General features: G+C 38.0%; 1 protein-coding gene across 1 annotated transcript in view; it reads left to right on the plus strand.

Annotated features, from left to right (window-relative positions):
• The window catches only part of LOC102372483 (A-kinase anchor protein 9), a 125,361-nt gene that overhangs the window by 58,347 nt on the left and 50,893 nt on the right, over positions 1-16,121 (plus strand). The window contains exons 16-22 of the mRNA XM_025210002.1: positions 2,302-2,398; positions 3,236-3,328; positions 4,694-5,071; positions 7,641-7,865; positions 9,101-9,241; positions 9,734-9,837; positions 12,079-12,287. Of these exons, the coding sequence (XP_025065787.1) occupies positions 2,302-2,398; positions 3,236-3,328; positions 4,694-5,071; positions 7,641-7,865; positions 9,101-9,241; positions 9,734-9,837; positions 12,079-12,287 (1,247 nt within the window). The remainder of the gene's footprint in view (positions 1-2,301; positions 2,399-3,235; positions 3,329-4,693; positions 5,072-7,640; positions 7,866-9,100; positions 9,242-9,733; positions 9,838-12,078; positions 12,288-16,121) is intronic.

Consider the following 16,121-nt stretch of genomic DNA (forward strand, 5'->3'; position numbering starts at 1 on the left):
CCCCCCAAATCATACCCCCCAAGTGTCCTCCTTTTTGAAACTGGAAATATGGTAACCCTAATATAAGAAGAGCTTTCTGATGCGTCCTAGCATTGTGGTATCTAAATGTAGATAGAACATAGTAGACTTCTTACCTATCTTTCTCATCCAGATGTATGCCTTGTCTCTTAACAAGCCAGTTGTATAATACAAGTCTGAGGAGCTGAGTATGTGGAGGGCCCCGGGGCCCTGCCCCGCCTTGGAAAGAGGGCTTTCACCTGAAAGGCATAAAACTTTCCACATGTCCATAATCTTAACCCCCACCCCCAGCAGAAATAAAACTTGGCACCTATGATGCTAGTAGGCGATGCATCTGACTGTGGGGCAGCAAAGTAAATGGCTGCTTACAGATGTGGAGGAAAAAAAGAAAACTGCACTTTACTTTCAGCTCAGTGTGCCTCTGCACCAAGTCTAGCACATGTCCAGAAGAGGCATCGTGTTAGTTTGACCCAATTTGCCCAATGTCTGTACAGGTAGGGCACTTCAGTGGGTTTTTTTGGCACTTTTATAGCTGATTGAATTAGTTTTAGATAAGTGCCAAAAAGCCCAGCTGAAACAGTCTATATAGACACTGTGGAGGCGGGTCAAACTAAAGCGCTTCCTCTTCTAGTAAAATGCTGGTTTTTGACATTTTTTTCATGTCTGGGAGCAGCCAATAGAATGCCATCCTTCTTGGTTACGTAGCTCTTTCTTTTTCTGACCCACCTGGCACATTCAGCTGTCTTTTAAGTGAACATAATGGATGGAGGGAAGGGAGTGTAAATTTCACCCAAGGGTGAAGGATCACCCTATTGATGCAACTGATCATTCTCAAACTTACAGAAACTTTAAAAGTTTAAGATTACTATATGCATCTAATTCAGTGTTATGAACCATTTTCCCTGGCTACTAAGTAGGATGGAATTAGTAAATCAATGCTCGTAAATAAAGTTGAGAATCTCATGCTAAGTACTGCCTGCCTTAGACCCAGGCTGTGTCATTTTGACCCACTTCTCAAAAATGTTGCTGACCCTGGACTTAGACTAGCAAAATGTTTTGAGATTAACCTAGGCGTATTTTACTAAATAATTGAGTAGAATTTGTAAAAGTACCTACCTGACTTAGGTTTTATTTATAATGCAGTCGGAAAAGTAATTGCAAATGCATAGACATACCTTAGCTATTTTTGCTTTTGCTCCCCATTCTAGATAAATTAATGGTGGCTGTATGTGCACCTTGGGACACACAATGATGGAGGGCTGAGTTTGTGCTGCCCCAGGTCGCCACCTCCGCTGTCCATCCAGAGGCATGCATGCATGCACCCGCTACTGCCATGGAGCCTGGCCAGGGCTTCGGAGCCTAGTGCAGCTGGTGGATAGGCTGCAGAGCCTTGGTATCAGCGCCATGCCAATGGTGACTGCATGTGTGCCTTGGCACAGAGTGGGGAATGGGCCAAGACAGCAAACCCTGGCCCCTCACCCGCTGTCTGCCTGGAGCAACGCATGCAGCTATCACTAGCAATAAGGATCAGGCTCCTCATGGCTCCCCTACGGTCTGCCCCTCATATGCCAAGTCAAGGCATGGGTCAGAGTTGAGGTGTTTTTGGCATTCCAGACGTAACCTTAGAACCACAAGTCCTTTTCCAATAAATAAGAACTGCACTCCTAATTTACTTGAGTTGTTTTGAAAATCCCAAACTTTGTGTTCAAGTTTGAATGGCCAAAATGTTGTACTGCTAGCATATGTAACTGTAGGATCCTAGCTCCATTTCCTATATTGTCAACTTCACTTTGCTCTTCTAATTTGTCCTGTTCACTTATCCTGTATTGTTGCAAATGGACAATTGCAATAGCAACTGTACCAAGTAGGATATAGATATATCAATACACTGGAGTTGATGCTGATTGTGGGGGGTATTACTGCACAGAGATGTAGCTGGGCAGCACCAACTGGAATGGTGCTGATCACAGCTGCAGGATCAGCCACTGCTGGAGTCAGGGCTCTTTTTGTGCCCCTCTTCCTGCCTTTCCCCCACCTTACCCCTCGCTTCCCCTGAGTCTGTGCCCAGTGCTGTGGCCCCAGTTGCCCCCTTTAGTTACTGCAATACAAATAAAATAATAATCATTTTTCATTGTTCTGTTGAAGAATACCTAAGAGTTTGCATCCTATGTACAATTGTCCTTGCTCTGATAACGTTTTATTATTTATTTAACTGGCAGGATTGTGACATTTAAAATGAATGTTCTGAAATATTAAACTCCCACTCTTTCTTTTATATTTTAGTATACCTGGAGACTCGCAGGTAAACATTAAAGAGGTCATGCTGAAAATGAAACATGCTGAAAACATTTCTCAACAAAGTACAAACGAGGCAGTAGAGGTACAGTGTAATTCAAAAATATTAATGTTATTAAGTATTCTCACCATAAATTGTTTACTTATTTACTTAACATCATTGAAATAGGAGTTATATTTTATAGCAAAAATAAATTATTATAATTGTAATCATTTATAAGCCATAATGAATAACTAAATTACTATGTCGGAAATGAAAAATATTGTTAATTCAGTCCATGAAAATGCATTTATCAAAAATTCTGATGGGCAGTAAAACTTAATTGCTTTTTCTATGCATCAGAGATGTATTTGGGTTGTGCCTCTTTTCCTGCATATGTTGAAGGCAGTTCTAGTGTTCCTAGCTCTTGTGATTTTTTTCTTTTCAGTCTTTCAAATATTATAGTTTTTCTTATAAGACTACCTCCAGAAGTTGTGTTTATAAGAGATTCTCAACATTTATTTAAAAAGTGTCTAGACTTTGAGGTTACAGAAGGTGTGAAACGGTAATTCTTAAATGCTCAAAAAATAAAAGACCAATTAAAAGATATGGTATTTTAAAGTAACTGCCCTGATTCTTTGGAACCTGGCTTATGATCTTGAAACTTTTAGCACTGGCAATATTGTAGCTTAGATGTGCTGAGGAGTGTGGTGTGGTCATAGCCTTTCTGTTCTTTTCTGTCTCAGGGTTCAGACAGTATTGGAGCATTGAACTGGTACTTATCTTTTAGTCTTGCTTTTATAGCTGCTTATGGAGAAGCAGTAAGAAACCTTTTTTCCCAATTTCAACTCTGTTCTTTTACTTATTGGCCAAAATTACTTCAACTAACAGAAGCAAGAAATCATTTAAATCATTTAAGATTGTTTGACATTTGTATTGCAGTTTCCTAGTGAAATAGAAGTAAAAAATGAAATGAATATTATTCAGTTATTGGAAAAACAGTACCAAGAACGATTAGAACAAGAAATGGCTAAGGTAAAACTTTACAATAACTTTTTTTAAACTGTATAACCTTCTGTTTTTACTTATTATTTCTGGCAGCTCAGAGAACTAGAGAACACATATATTTTTATCTTTATTATATTTATTTATAAGGAACTGTTTCATTCTGGTTCTGAATGTGGAAGAATTTTTAAAACCTATATGAAACACTAAGCTTTTGACATGCTTTGCATGAAGCCTATACAAATCCTACTTTATTTTTCTGTTCTTTTTTATTCATTTAGTGTACACTAGTAAACCCTTTATTTTCTTAACAAATATCTGTCTTCCTGGTTGTCCTATCCTAAAAATCCTAAAACAATAAATGGTTAAAGTTGGTTCCTATGGAGAAACTAAGGACATCTTCACACACGCTTCAGGGTGGGTGAGGGAGGAGGTGCTTTTAATTACAGCTGCTCTTGTGAGTTGTTCTAATTAAAGCACCCCCATTGTCTCATGTATTCAGTATCCCACATTTCAAAATGGTAGCAAGGGCACTTTTTAATTAAGCTCATTCGACAGGATTTACTTAAAGCACCCCCACCACTAATTTGAAGTGCAGGATGCTGAATGCATGTGACACAGACTGCTGCAGCGTACTAATTAATATGCGTAGGAGCAGGTGTCGGGCACATGTATAGATGCCCTATGAGTATTGCCATTAACTGATATTTTTAAGTGTCTGCATCTTCATCCAGCCAGACTCTAGTGTCCTCACATTGGGAATTATTTAGAAAGTTAGGAGAGAAGATTCTTATTCGTTTGTACTCTTAGCTTTTTATTCTTAAAGATTTTGTTGTTGATTTTTTTTTTTTCTTAGAATTTGGGTAATGTAACATTTTGTAAAATATGAAGAGTACTATTAAGGTTTTATAAACAGCTTTCACTAGAACAACTATGCCATGTTTATTTTTGATGAAAAAATTCCTCTCATTCTTGCAGAGTTTATTTTCAATTCATTTACTCATCAGAAGTATATGAAGATTTTTAGGGAGACAAAATCCATCTCCTTTTATTCTAAGACCACATACTTAAAAAAACAAATGATCAGTCAATCAGATTAATAAAAGATACTTTTTGAAAAATAAACAAATACTTGCGTGGTTTGTAGTCAGGCTGTAGAATTCAAGTTTTTGAGATTTTTTTAATAGACAAGATGGTTTAAATCCTAGTAATATTTCTCTATTTTAATACTCTATTTTAAAAAGAAATATCCTTGATTAATTGATGTGCTTTATTTATAGCTTTTTATTTTAATAAAATAATAGTTTTAAATCTTTATTACATGTTTTACTGATTCTTCTTTACCAGTAATTGATGTCGCAGTGTGTTTTTTAAAGACACTATTTTCTTATTCAGGTTATCGTGCAAATGAGTGTAGCATTTGCCCAACAGACTGAACTGGCAAGAATGGCTAGACAGAAAGAAGTAAGTCTGTCAGTAGTACAAACAGAAATTGTCCATCAACAGGAAAGACATTTTGAAATTATACAGAAATGCAGTGAAGAAGAGTTAGACACCCTTCTTAGCAAAGAAAAGAAAAAAGACATTAAACATGAAGAACTGAAACCACTTAGCAAGGAGCTCAGTGAAGAGTCCAGTGATATTCCTTCTCTCGGAGAACAATTTGAATCAACTGCTGGGCCTCTTTACATGCTGGGACCAAGCAAGCAGGAAATGAAATTATCAGTTGAATCTTCCTCCCGACACACAGAATTTGAGCTGAAGGAAATACTAGTAAGTATAAAGACATTGTCAATCTATTTGTTCTGTGAAATAGCATATTTATATTTCAGACAATTTCATTTCATTTTCCATCTGTTCACAGAAAGTTTTACCATTATTCCAGTTACTGTTATGTAGCTTAGGCCATTATTTATTGGGTTTTTATATTTTTTAATGGAAAAGGCTAATTTTAATGAAGTTCTTTAGTTATTCCCCTTCAGTGCTTAATATTGAAGCATTATATTTGTTTGATCATAAAGCAAATGTAGTGAAACTGAATGATCCAGTTCTTGATCAAAAGTTGTGAGAAATGGCATAAATAGTTGAAACGTAGCTAGATTTAGCAGCAGCTTTTAATATTAATTAGTATATACTGCTAGTGCTATAAATAAATTGTGTAAATATATGCTTTCTTAACCTAGCAGTATCCCTCTTAAATGCCATCTGAAAGGATAAATTATAACGACAATAATTTTAAATATGTGATCTGTATCAAACATTTTCATGTTGATTAACATCTTCATGTTGTTCTCAGTAAGATTAGGGTTTAAAAACAAAGAGCATCTTTACACATGCTCTGGGCTGGGGACAAGGGGAGTGTCTTAATTGGAGCAGCTCTCAGGAGCCGCTCTAATTAAATCTCCCACAGTGTCTCGTATTCAGTGTTCTGTGCTTCACAATGGCAGTGGAGGTGCTTTAACTAAAGTTTGTTTGATGAGCCTTAGTTAAAGAGCTCCCGCTGCCATTTTGAAAGGCGGGGACACTGAATACACATGACACCGAGGCTGCTGAAGTGTTCTAATTAGAATGCTCTGACATGTTCTAGAACACGTCAGAGCAAGTATCAGGCATGTGTATAGGTGCCCAAAAGTTCTATATTGAATACTATAATAAAGATGCAAAAGAACCAATCATAATAGGTCATCTCATTTTTCTCCATCACATTTGTGAATAGACTCAGATAAAAAATGTACTACAATATAGTAAATTATTGTCTTTGTAGTCCATGCATTGCAATTATTTGAAACCTTAAGATCTATATTCTGCTCAGTTTGAAACAAATTTTATGTTGTATTTGCTTTTCATAATTGACTTTAAAAGCTTTTAAAATGCAGATGATTCCTTGGAAGCAATTACAAGACAATAAAAATACAGATTCCATTTTAATTTTTAAGTAACATCAAATGTGTCTGATTGATTCTTGTGATAATTGCACAGTACAAATATTACCTGAATGTTAATGTCTGTTACTGAAACACATAATGTATAGATTCCTATACTTAATTAGCACCATAAAAACAACATTTTACTTTAGATTAATCTTTGGTAAACAAGTCATTGGTGCCCTGACCTGAAGACCAAATGCGAGTTTGTAGCTTAAAACAACAGTATACAGACCTAAGACATGATAGTAGCTGCAGTCACTATATTGCAGTAGTAAAGGATGATGATTAAGTAGTAGCATTTTCTATAAACTTGAGAAGTGGATCATAAATTGCAGTGAGCAGGAAATTACAATGGTCAAGGTCAGATAAAAGAGCATAAATGAGTTCCTGTTGTCCGTTATCATTCCCTGCAAATAAACCTTGATACTATATTTACTTGATTCCAAGATGCTTTTTCCTTCATTTAACATGAGGGGAAAGGCCCTTATTTTGGAATCCAAGTATGATGTCTTATGGGGCAGTTCCAGCCCCAGCCCAGCCCTGTAGTAGCAACGCTGGCTCTGTGCTACTGCTGTGGGGCTGGACAGGGGTCATATTCAGTGCCCCACGCTGTAGCAGGGATGGAGCTTACTGACAGCAGAGCAAAGGTAAGGGGGAGGTGGAGGGGCAGGTGGGTGGGGTTGGAGACTTTGTGGGGGAGGGAGGAAGGGGTGGGGACCTGAGGCTGTGGAGGGCAGGCACAAAGTGTGGGCAAGTGGCAGGGGGGACAGGTGGCAGGGGAAAGCTGCCTGCCTCCCCCACCATCTCCACACTGCCTGTCCCCCACTGTACCTTCTGCTACCTGCCTCCTTACTGCCTGTCCCCCACTGTTCCTCGTTGATGCCTGCTTGATTACTGCCTCCCCACCACCTGCCCTACCTTGTGCCCCCCCCCACTGCCTTACCCAAGGTATGTCCCCTCTACCACCTGCCCTGTTACTGCTCCCTCATCATCTGTTCCCCACCTCCAGTGCCTGCAGTAGTAGTGGGAGATGATTTAAGATGATCCTCCAATAATTCGATTCTAGACATGGAAAATTATTATACACTTATACATTTTCCATGTCTGGAATCTGATTATTAGTGGGTGGTCTTAAATTCAGGGTTGTCTTGAATTTGGGTAAATATGGTACTTGTCTTTGTTTTGAAAACCATTTATGTCTTTGTTTTGTTTACAGTTATGAAAGGGATTGTTCTTTCTCTTATGGGGGCGGCTTATGATTCTTTAACATTTGGGCTTTCAAGAAGCCTGAAACAAGTTGATATTTTGGTTAATGGATGTTATAACTTGTGCAATTATTTTTGAAAAAACAATTTAAATATTTCATACAGTATGTACCAGCACATATGATACTAAAAATAATTAATATATTACAGCGAAATAATAGTATGATGGCATCCAGCACAGAAACCTCAAGTCAACTGTTGTTGTATGAAGAGCATTTGGAAGACATGCGACAGGAACTTGTGCGACAGTATCAGGAACATCAGCAGGCAACAGAAACATTGAGGCAGGGGCATATGCAACAAATGGAGCGGGAAAAAGAAAATCAAGAACAGCTCTTAGCGGAGATTGAAAGACTTAAAATGCAGTTAGCGGAGGTAATATGGGTTTGGAGCAAGGGCAGCTGACAACTGAACCTAGCTTGTTTTTGAGACCTCACTACAGCCAAGCAGATTTAAAAGAATACATTTTATCAATGCCTTAAACTGTCATGAAGCTCTTTGGGTTGAAACCTTCATCAGTTTTGCCAGCTTAATTGATGGCATTAAGCAGTTTGATCTCCTACTACTGCATATCTGTTGTTTCTACCTGGATATCAGGTGAAATCAAAACAATCCTGAATTCTGACCCATTTATTCCATTGTAGTGGTGCATCCATATGTGTTGGATACTTCATTTCAATGGTGAAGCATTTAAAAAATATGTATAAAAATAAATATGAGAGAACCCTAAAGTTCAATTCCATGGGGAATGGAACTCCACTGCAATACAAGTGTCCACCAGTCTATTATTATGCTCCTCGTACACTGGATTTTACCTCACATACTTTCTGTTGTCTTCATGAGGAAAGGTGGTATAGTGGTGACCTGCTATTCCAGATCACTGTGATTTGTATCTGGCTAACACTCCTGTTTCTCCTTTGAAGCAACTGCAGGAGTTTAGATAGCAGGTCTAGATAGCTTATTCTAGTATCACTGTGGGCCTCTTCCCATCCTTTGCCTTGGAATTGCTCCCCTAAGGTAGCATTCTCTCTGTCCATGTCCTCCTGGCCTCTGTCTCCCTTCCATCACATCTTGGCATCAGGAGGGGGTGGAGTTATTGATGAGAGACATCGAGTTGGTGTTTAGGCTTCTAGCTTCGCTGTCTTCTAATGTTTGGCCATGAGAGCTGTACGAGAAGTAAAATGTAAATTTAAAATCAAGGATACTTTTAGGTCTTCTTCTATTTTGTTATACATTTTTTTTTTTTTTGCCTTGTATGACTGCAGTGAAAGCCTATTCTAGAAAACATACTATCCAGATAGAATACTAGATATCCTACTACAGTGTGTGTGTGTGTGTGTGTGTGTGTGTGTAAACTCTCAAAATGTCTGTAGCATCCAGTATAACCATACTGCTTTAAAAGAGTTTTATAACAGTTGTATGAAAATCCACCTTAAGATACCAAATACACTTACTAGTTTTTGTCTGTTTTGGAAAAATTTTCATTTCCTTTTAACCACTTGACAGACTGGGCTGTATTTTCCTTGTGCAAGACATGCTGAGTATTAAAAGTGACAGAAATCATTAATACCCAAAGGTAAAAGCCTGTCTCTATGATGGTTCTTTTATAGAGTGATTCACTGGAGAATGACAGCTTGGTTACAGAGAGAGAGAGAATGCTTTTAGAGGAACTAGAATCATTAAAGAAGCATTCTGTACCTGGAAGGGAGAGGTTGTATTGTGAGCTACGTAACAGCAGTACGCAAACACAGGTAAATATGGACTTTGACTGCCTTAGAAGCCCTGGCATATACATACAATAGGATCTTTTTTTGTCTGCCATTCAGTACAGTGATGCATGTTAGTATTATTTGTTAAGTTTTATTTAGTCGGTATATACTAAACAGTGAGGAGAGGTGGAGCCTAAGTTTTATATATCTTTTTAATTCAGGTAAAGTCCAATTTTAATGTTGCTATAGCAACATCCAACCAGAAACCTAGGAAGTGTTTATTAAGATAACAAACTTCTTTCTAACAAGCCTTGCCTTCGATCCCTCGTATTTTCCCCACTCCCTATATATTATTATTGTTCCTTGATACTAGTAATCTTGGACAAAAGGATTGCTTTTTTATTTCAAATAGTACATAGCTTTTGCAGGTGTTTTATTTCATGATGTAACTGTGCATCAGGATAGCATGTTGAGTCCAGCATGACAGGATTTTTGTCTTTTTTGTCCTCTCTCCCTTTACAAAAATTAATTCAGAGTGAAAAAGAAAATCAAACCGAATCAAAAGAGCCCATCTTAGAGGATGAAGAAGGAAGAGAGAACCCTGAAGAAACATCTTCAGCAGTTCTTTCTAAAGAAAGGTACTTTGAATTCAGTCTAACCTTTAAATTAGAAGTTTCCACAGAAGCACAATGGTCTGTTTTCATTTTCAAAGTTTTAAATGTTGCTTATGCTGCACGGCATAGTTTAGTGGCAGGATTGTAGTTATTACTCGCCAATGAATATGAGAGAAGCAAGCTTTGCTTTTCATTTACTTAATGTTTTTAAACAAAAGATTATTGTATATGGTATTTAGCTTAGAATGTGTTTGCTTCTTTCTCAGACCTAAGGAGAGACATTTGGGGCTCAAAGGCTGTCTAGCATCTTTCCCAACTCTGTAGTATAATTTAGACATTTATAAAATAGTGTCTGAGAAATTTTCCATTTGGTGGGGGGGGAGGGCAAGGGATTGTGCACAACTTTTTGTTGTTCACTTTTTACTGCAGTTAAGAGATTGCATTATTGTAATAAAACCTCTAAAATTTCATTTATTTTTGTAGTCTCAGCTTTCTTTTTAAACATAAATTTACCTTGAATGATTTCATTGCTGTCTCTTCTAACTTTTATTACCTTGCATGCTCCCCCATTCTCTTGATATTTTTTTCTGAGTTTCAATGTGGAGTCTTGATCTCACAGGTGTAAGCACAATTGATCTTCATCATGGAGTACAGTAATTTTTTGAAAAGGCAGGAATTCTGACATTCAGAATTGATACACTGTGCTAATATAGATAACATTTTTAATGTTTATATTCATGTATTCATTACATATAAGCGGACAGACTCATATCTGGGCTGTTCAACTTTTAAGGGGCCAGGGACCACATCAATGGGGGCCATGGGTCTTGGGTGCCCAGTGCCTTCCATCCCACTGCACAGAGCACCCAGATGCCCCACTGCTGCTCTCTCTCTGTCCTGGGCAACCTTCCCTCCAGCCTCCCTCAACACTGCTGCTCTTCATGCCTACTGCACCACACGTTCCCTTCCTACAATCTGCTGTTCCCCATACCCCCACCACGGTACTACGTGTCCTCTGCTGCTGCACCCCCTACCTGGGCATCCTGACACCCTTAGGTCCCCAACTGCAAATTCCCTGCTCCACCAGCAGGCTATAGGCTCCCCCAGTGCTCTGCTACCCCCCCACAGTAGGCCAAGGGCAGGGGTAAGGGCAGATGGGGAAGGCCAGAGGAAGGGGGAGCCTGGACTCCCTGGCTGTTGCTGCAGCCAGTGTAATGGTGGGAAACAGCAGCCAAGTGGGAGCCACAACGTAGCCCCTCAGGGGCTGCACGCAGCTATGGGCTCCCAGTTGGACAGCTCTCCTCTGTATTTAAAAGTGCATATTACCAGTGTAAAGTCATGATTATACTGGATGTTGTGGTCATCTGTAACTACAGATGGGAAGTAATACTTATTGTAGTATTTATTTTTATTTTTCTAAATTCTGCCCCATGAGTATTAAAGTCTTTCAAGGCCTATTTGAATGGGTTGGAAGAAGAAGGTTTTCTTTAAACTAGGAAACAAACACTTTTGTATTAAGCAATTTTTTGTGTGAAAAGGTTGAAGTTTTGTCTTTTTACTAAACTCGAGTTAATTTTATTTCACTTATTCTTTTATTGCACTCAATGGACATTAATTAATTCCCAATAATTAAAACACTACTTTAAAAAAATGTAGAGTACAAAAAATTGTGGTTTCTCTCTCTTAGTAGTATTAGCCTAAAATATTTTACCAAAGTCTGAATGTCTCATCTTTTTTTGAGATAATATAACATTCTTTGTCTTGTAAAGAGGGGTGGTTTCAGATATTAAAAACATCATGAAGAGTCTACCTAACCAGTCTCAGAAGTTCAAGTTGTAAAATTCTGCCTGGTTTTCAGTCATTCCTAGCCATCCAATCTTAGCCTATGTCCAATAAAACAGGTTTCACAAGTTGTGAAACATGGTGAGGAGAGAGGGGGTTTTTAATTGGATTATTGACAAATATGGCATTGCTTGACCATATTTAAAAAGAGAATTGCCAGGGGGGGAAAAAAAATCTCAAAATTGTAGTTTTCAGTTCTGTGTTGTAAAACTGCTTGACTGTGGACTGCTGTCGTCAGTATGCTAATATAGAATGTATATGAATGATATCTTGCAATCTTAAGAAAATGCTAATTCTACTGAATCAGTAACACATTTTTCCTCTTTCTAGTATTTCACATGTAAAACAAAAATTGTATGTCCATGCACAGGCAGGAAAGGTATCAAATTACTGATTTAGTTTCTGTTCTGTCCATACATGTAGGCATGCTCTACAGAACGCTAACAACAGACTCCTGAGGATTCTGTTAGAAGTTGTGAAGACAACTGTTGCTGTAGAAGAAACAATTGGTCATCATGTTCTTGGATTACTGGATAGAACTGGAAAAGGCCAGCCATCCTCTAAGATTGTAGCATGGGAAAGTAAGACAGAAGAGTCAATAAAGCCAAGTGTCTGTGTGGGATATGAAAAAGGTACTGGTTCTGTGTTTACTTGTATGTTATATGCAAGGCCAATAATATGCAAGTATCTTTTACTTTTAAAATTGCAGTAAAAAAACAGGTACTCTAAAAAATTCATTACATGTGTTTTTTAAAAATAGTATGTATGAATGTATATAAGAGAGTCATCTGATGTCAATTGTTAACATAAATATCTGATTAAATTGTTTTCGGATAACTATAGCACATCCCTAGGCACTTGCTAAGCTAAATTACATCTTTGTCAAAAACTTTGCGTAAGTGACAGCATATTCTTGTGCAGCCCTTGGCAGCCATTAAGATAATGGTGTCATTTGGAGCTGAGGAACTTTATGCTGGATCCCAACAGTTACTTTACTGCCAGGGATCAAGCAGCGGGCAGCTATGTTGAAGCAGCATGCTACAATTTATTGCATGGTTAATGCCTGCCAGCACCTGGGAAATGGATTAAGAGAAACAGAAAAGTCTTAATATTCTTCTAATTTGTCCCCACTCCAGATCTTATACATGGTGCTGTATAAATTTGCTGTCACAATGGGGGGGCAGGACTGAATCCAAAATCCTGTCCCCTACTCTGCAGAAGCTTCTTTTCCTGTGCTGTGTCTACTGCTGCAAGTAGCCAATACAACCTGCTAAGGGGTGCCTTATGCTCCCTCAGTCTTCTATGTGGGTCTTCAGGATAGCTCACAATGCAACTTGATATTAGCACTCATACATGCCTGCATTTAGAGTCTTAGTTTATTCAATAAATATTCTAGAAAAATATTCTAAATCCCCAAGACCATCAAATTTAGCTATTAGGAATACATGCTTTAGAGTTGTTACTCAGATGTTAAATAAAGATTTAATTACCAGTTTTTATTCAATGTTTATACTTCTGAATATTTTCTGTACTGTATAACATTAAATGTGTGTCAAGTTACTACTTGGCCATATTACGAAGGAGGAATACAATAGTATTGTAGGAGACACAGGTAGTAAAGGATGTGAAAGGCAATGTTAAATACATAAGAAGTAAGAAGAAGACCAAGGGAAATGAAAATTATGTTACTGAATGAGGAGAGGAAGCTAATAATGGATGGCGTGTATAAGGTTTAGGTGCTTAATGTTTTTGGTTTTTTCAGTTTTGCTTTAATCTTCGCAAGGTCCATTATTAGAAGATAACCACAGCAAAAAGGACAAGATAGTAGGAACTTAGCTTAGAGTAGAGAAAAAACAAGTCAGATATTATTTAAGTTGGATGTTTTCGTATCAGCAGGGCCTGATATATTCATCGTAGACGGCTGAAAGAACTGGCTGAAGTAATTATGCAATTGTTGGCTGTCCTTTTGAGAATTTACACTGGTCAAGTGTGTTCCAGAAACGGGAAACAGCAACATATCTTTTTTTTTTTTTCTATCTTTAAAAAAAAAAGGGGGGGGGGGGGGGGGGGAGGGGAGAGTAGTGCTGTGACTGACTGGGATGTAATTCCCTAGCTTTGATACCTGGAAAGATATTAGAACAAATCATTAAATACTTTATAATTACCTAGTAATTAGCCTATTGTTTGTAACAGCTCATAAGAATTTGATAAGAGTAAGTTATTTTAACCAATCTGATTTCCTTTAGTGCTGAGGTGTTGGGCCTTGTAGATGGGGCTGAGTAGTAGATCTGATACGTCTTAGTTTTTGTAAGGCTTTTAACAGTCTCAATACATTTTCATAATTAAGCTAAAGAAATATAGTTGAGGCAAAATAGTACTAGGTGGGTGCCCAACTGGCTAGATAATGGTACACAAAATGTAGTCCTTAATAACTGAAGGCCAAACTGGGAAGGTATCAACTGGGATTTCCCAGACATCTGCCTTGGATTAGTAATTTTGAGTATCTCTATTAATGGCATGAAGGACAGAGTTGACTATACTCAATACATTGGCAGAAGATACCAAGCAAGCTGAGGTAACAATTAAGAGGACATGATTAGGATTCCCAAGATGACTGCTGCTTCTCCCTGGGCCTACAAAAAGCAGGTCCTGCGTTAACCCTCTCACAGCTGCAGCAATATGTTTTGGCTGAAGAACCACTAAGATAGCTGAAAATGGGCGATCGTCTATATTCAGTTTGTTATTTAATGAAACTTGTGGTGTGGAAAAAACACTTCATTATTTACAGGCATTTATATAAAGAACTATTTACAGTAAAGAAGTAACAGCCATGTTACTGGCTTTCCAAGGGTCTGGGGGCTTGCTTTGTTGCAGTCCTGCCACACCAGGAAGTTCCTGCTACTTCACCCACACTGTCTCCTAGGATGCCATGCTTCCTGGAAACACTATAGGCGCCTATACGTCGGCATGGAAGCTGCTCTGACATGCTGGAATTCCAGCATGCCAGAGCAGACTTGATCAGCGATTACCACGCTCCTACATCTCATGTATCAGCGTCTCCACGCTTATAAATGGCAGCGGGAATGCTGATACAGGAGATGCAGTGGCACTTTAATTAGAACAGCTCTCAGAGACACTCTAATTAAAGTGCTACCTCCCCGCCAAGACACATGTAAAAGTGCCCCCATATTGCCAAAAGGACTTTTTCTGCCGCACAGTTGGCCCTGACTCCAGACAAATCTTTTTTCTGCATTTTTGCCATCCCAAAACAAGGCACTTGTTTTATTTTCTTGCACACCACATGCCCACAAATGTCATTTACTTCTGACCATGTTTGGATATGAAAACTCACAGGCCTCCATTTCACTAATAAAATGATAATATGAAAGCTTCTGCATAAAGAGAATACTTCCTTTTGAAAGGTCTGGATTGACATTTTTCTGATGATTATTTTGAGATGCTATTGCACTATTTTATTTGTTGGAGCACATGTTCCGAAAACATTTCTATTTATGTTTTAAATGTCCTTATCCATGTCCTGTATTTTTAATAGTAACAAAATGAGAATAAATAATCTCTTACAAAATTATGGGAGTGTGAAACAGATACTAGTCTCTTCCTCCACCAAACAACTCTTCAGTTTGAAAGCTGAGCAGGAAATCAAAATATCTATATGTTTTTTTTCCTACGTGTATAGAACAACACAGAAAAATAATACATTTATTAAAGCAACTTATCTTCCAGCTTTCTGAATACAATCTGTTTTTAATTTTATAGTTGGGCTTTTTTACAGTATGACTTACTCATCAGCATATGAGTTTCAGCCTGCTTATTTAAACTTTTGCTGATTTGTACAAGTTTAAAGAATGATTGAATCTATAAGGTTCATTGACTTGGTTACTAGATAACAAGCTTTTCTTTCCAGAACAATTACTAAAGTTCAGATTTCAGTGAGAAAGCATGCTGAGATTGTGTAAGGTAATATAGTGACTTAGCTATAAGTTAATTGTATCTGAAGATTTGGATCTTCATTTGTCACAACAGCTTCAGAGGGTGACAGCAGCTACTACAACAGCTGCTGTCATCTTCCCTCAGGGCTTTGCTTGTGGAAAGAGCGACTTTTAAAATAAAGGCCACTGCTGTAAACTCCAGCAGCAAATTAATATGTACATTCGTGTCTGGCACAAAAACATATTTCAAGTAAATTGGGCATGGCTAGCTTAATGTAATTCTTAGTACATTTCAATTCATGTCTAAAAAAACAAACCCCCGAAAAAACGTTTGTTTCTCCCTTCCCTCCCCCCCACCCCAGAAACTTCTGAGAAAATACTATAGGATTTTTAAAATATGAACTCTTCCTGGGCTAACTACTCTAGATTTTACTACATTATGCTGTTGATGATTCAGGAATAGGAGGAATATAATTCAGCATTTAAGTCATCTCAGTTCTGCTCTTTTAGCAAGGG

The sequence above is a fragment of the Alligator sinensis genome, unplaced genomic scaffold (assembly GCF_000455745.1).
Source record: "Alligator sinensis unplaced genomic scaffold, ASM45574v1 scaffold479_1, whole genome shotgun sequence".
Classification (NCBI taxonomy): Eukaryota; Metazoa; Chordata; order Crocodylia; family Alligatoridae; genus Alligator; species Alligator sinensis.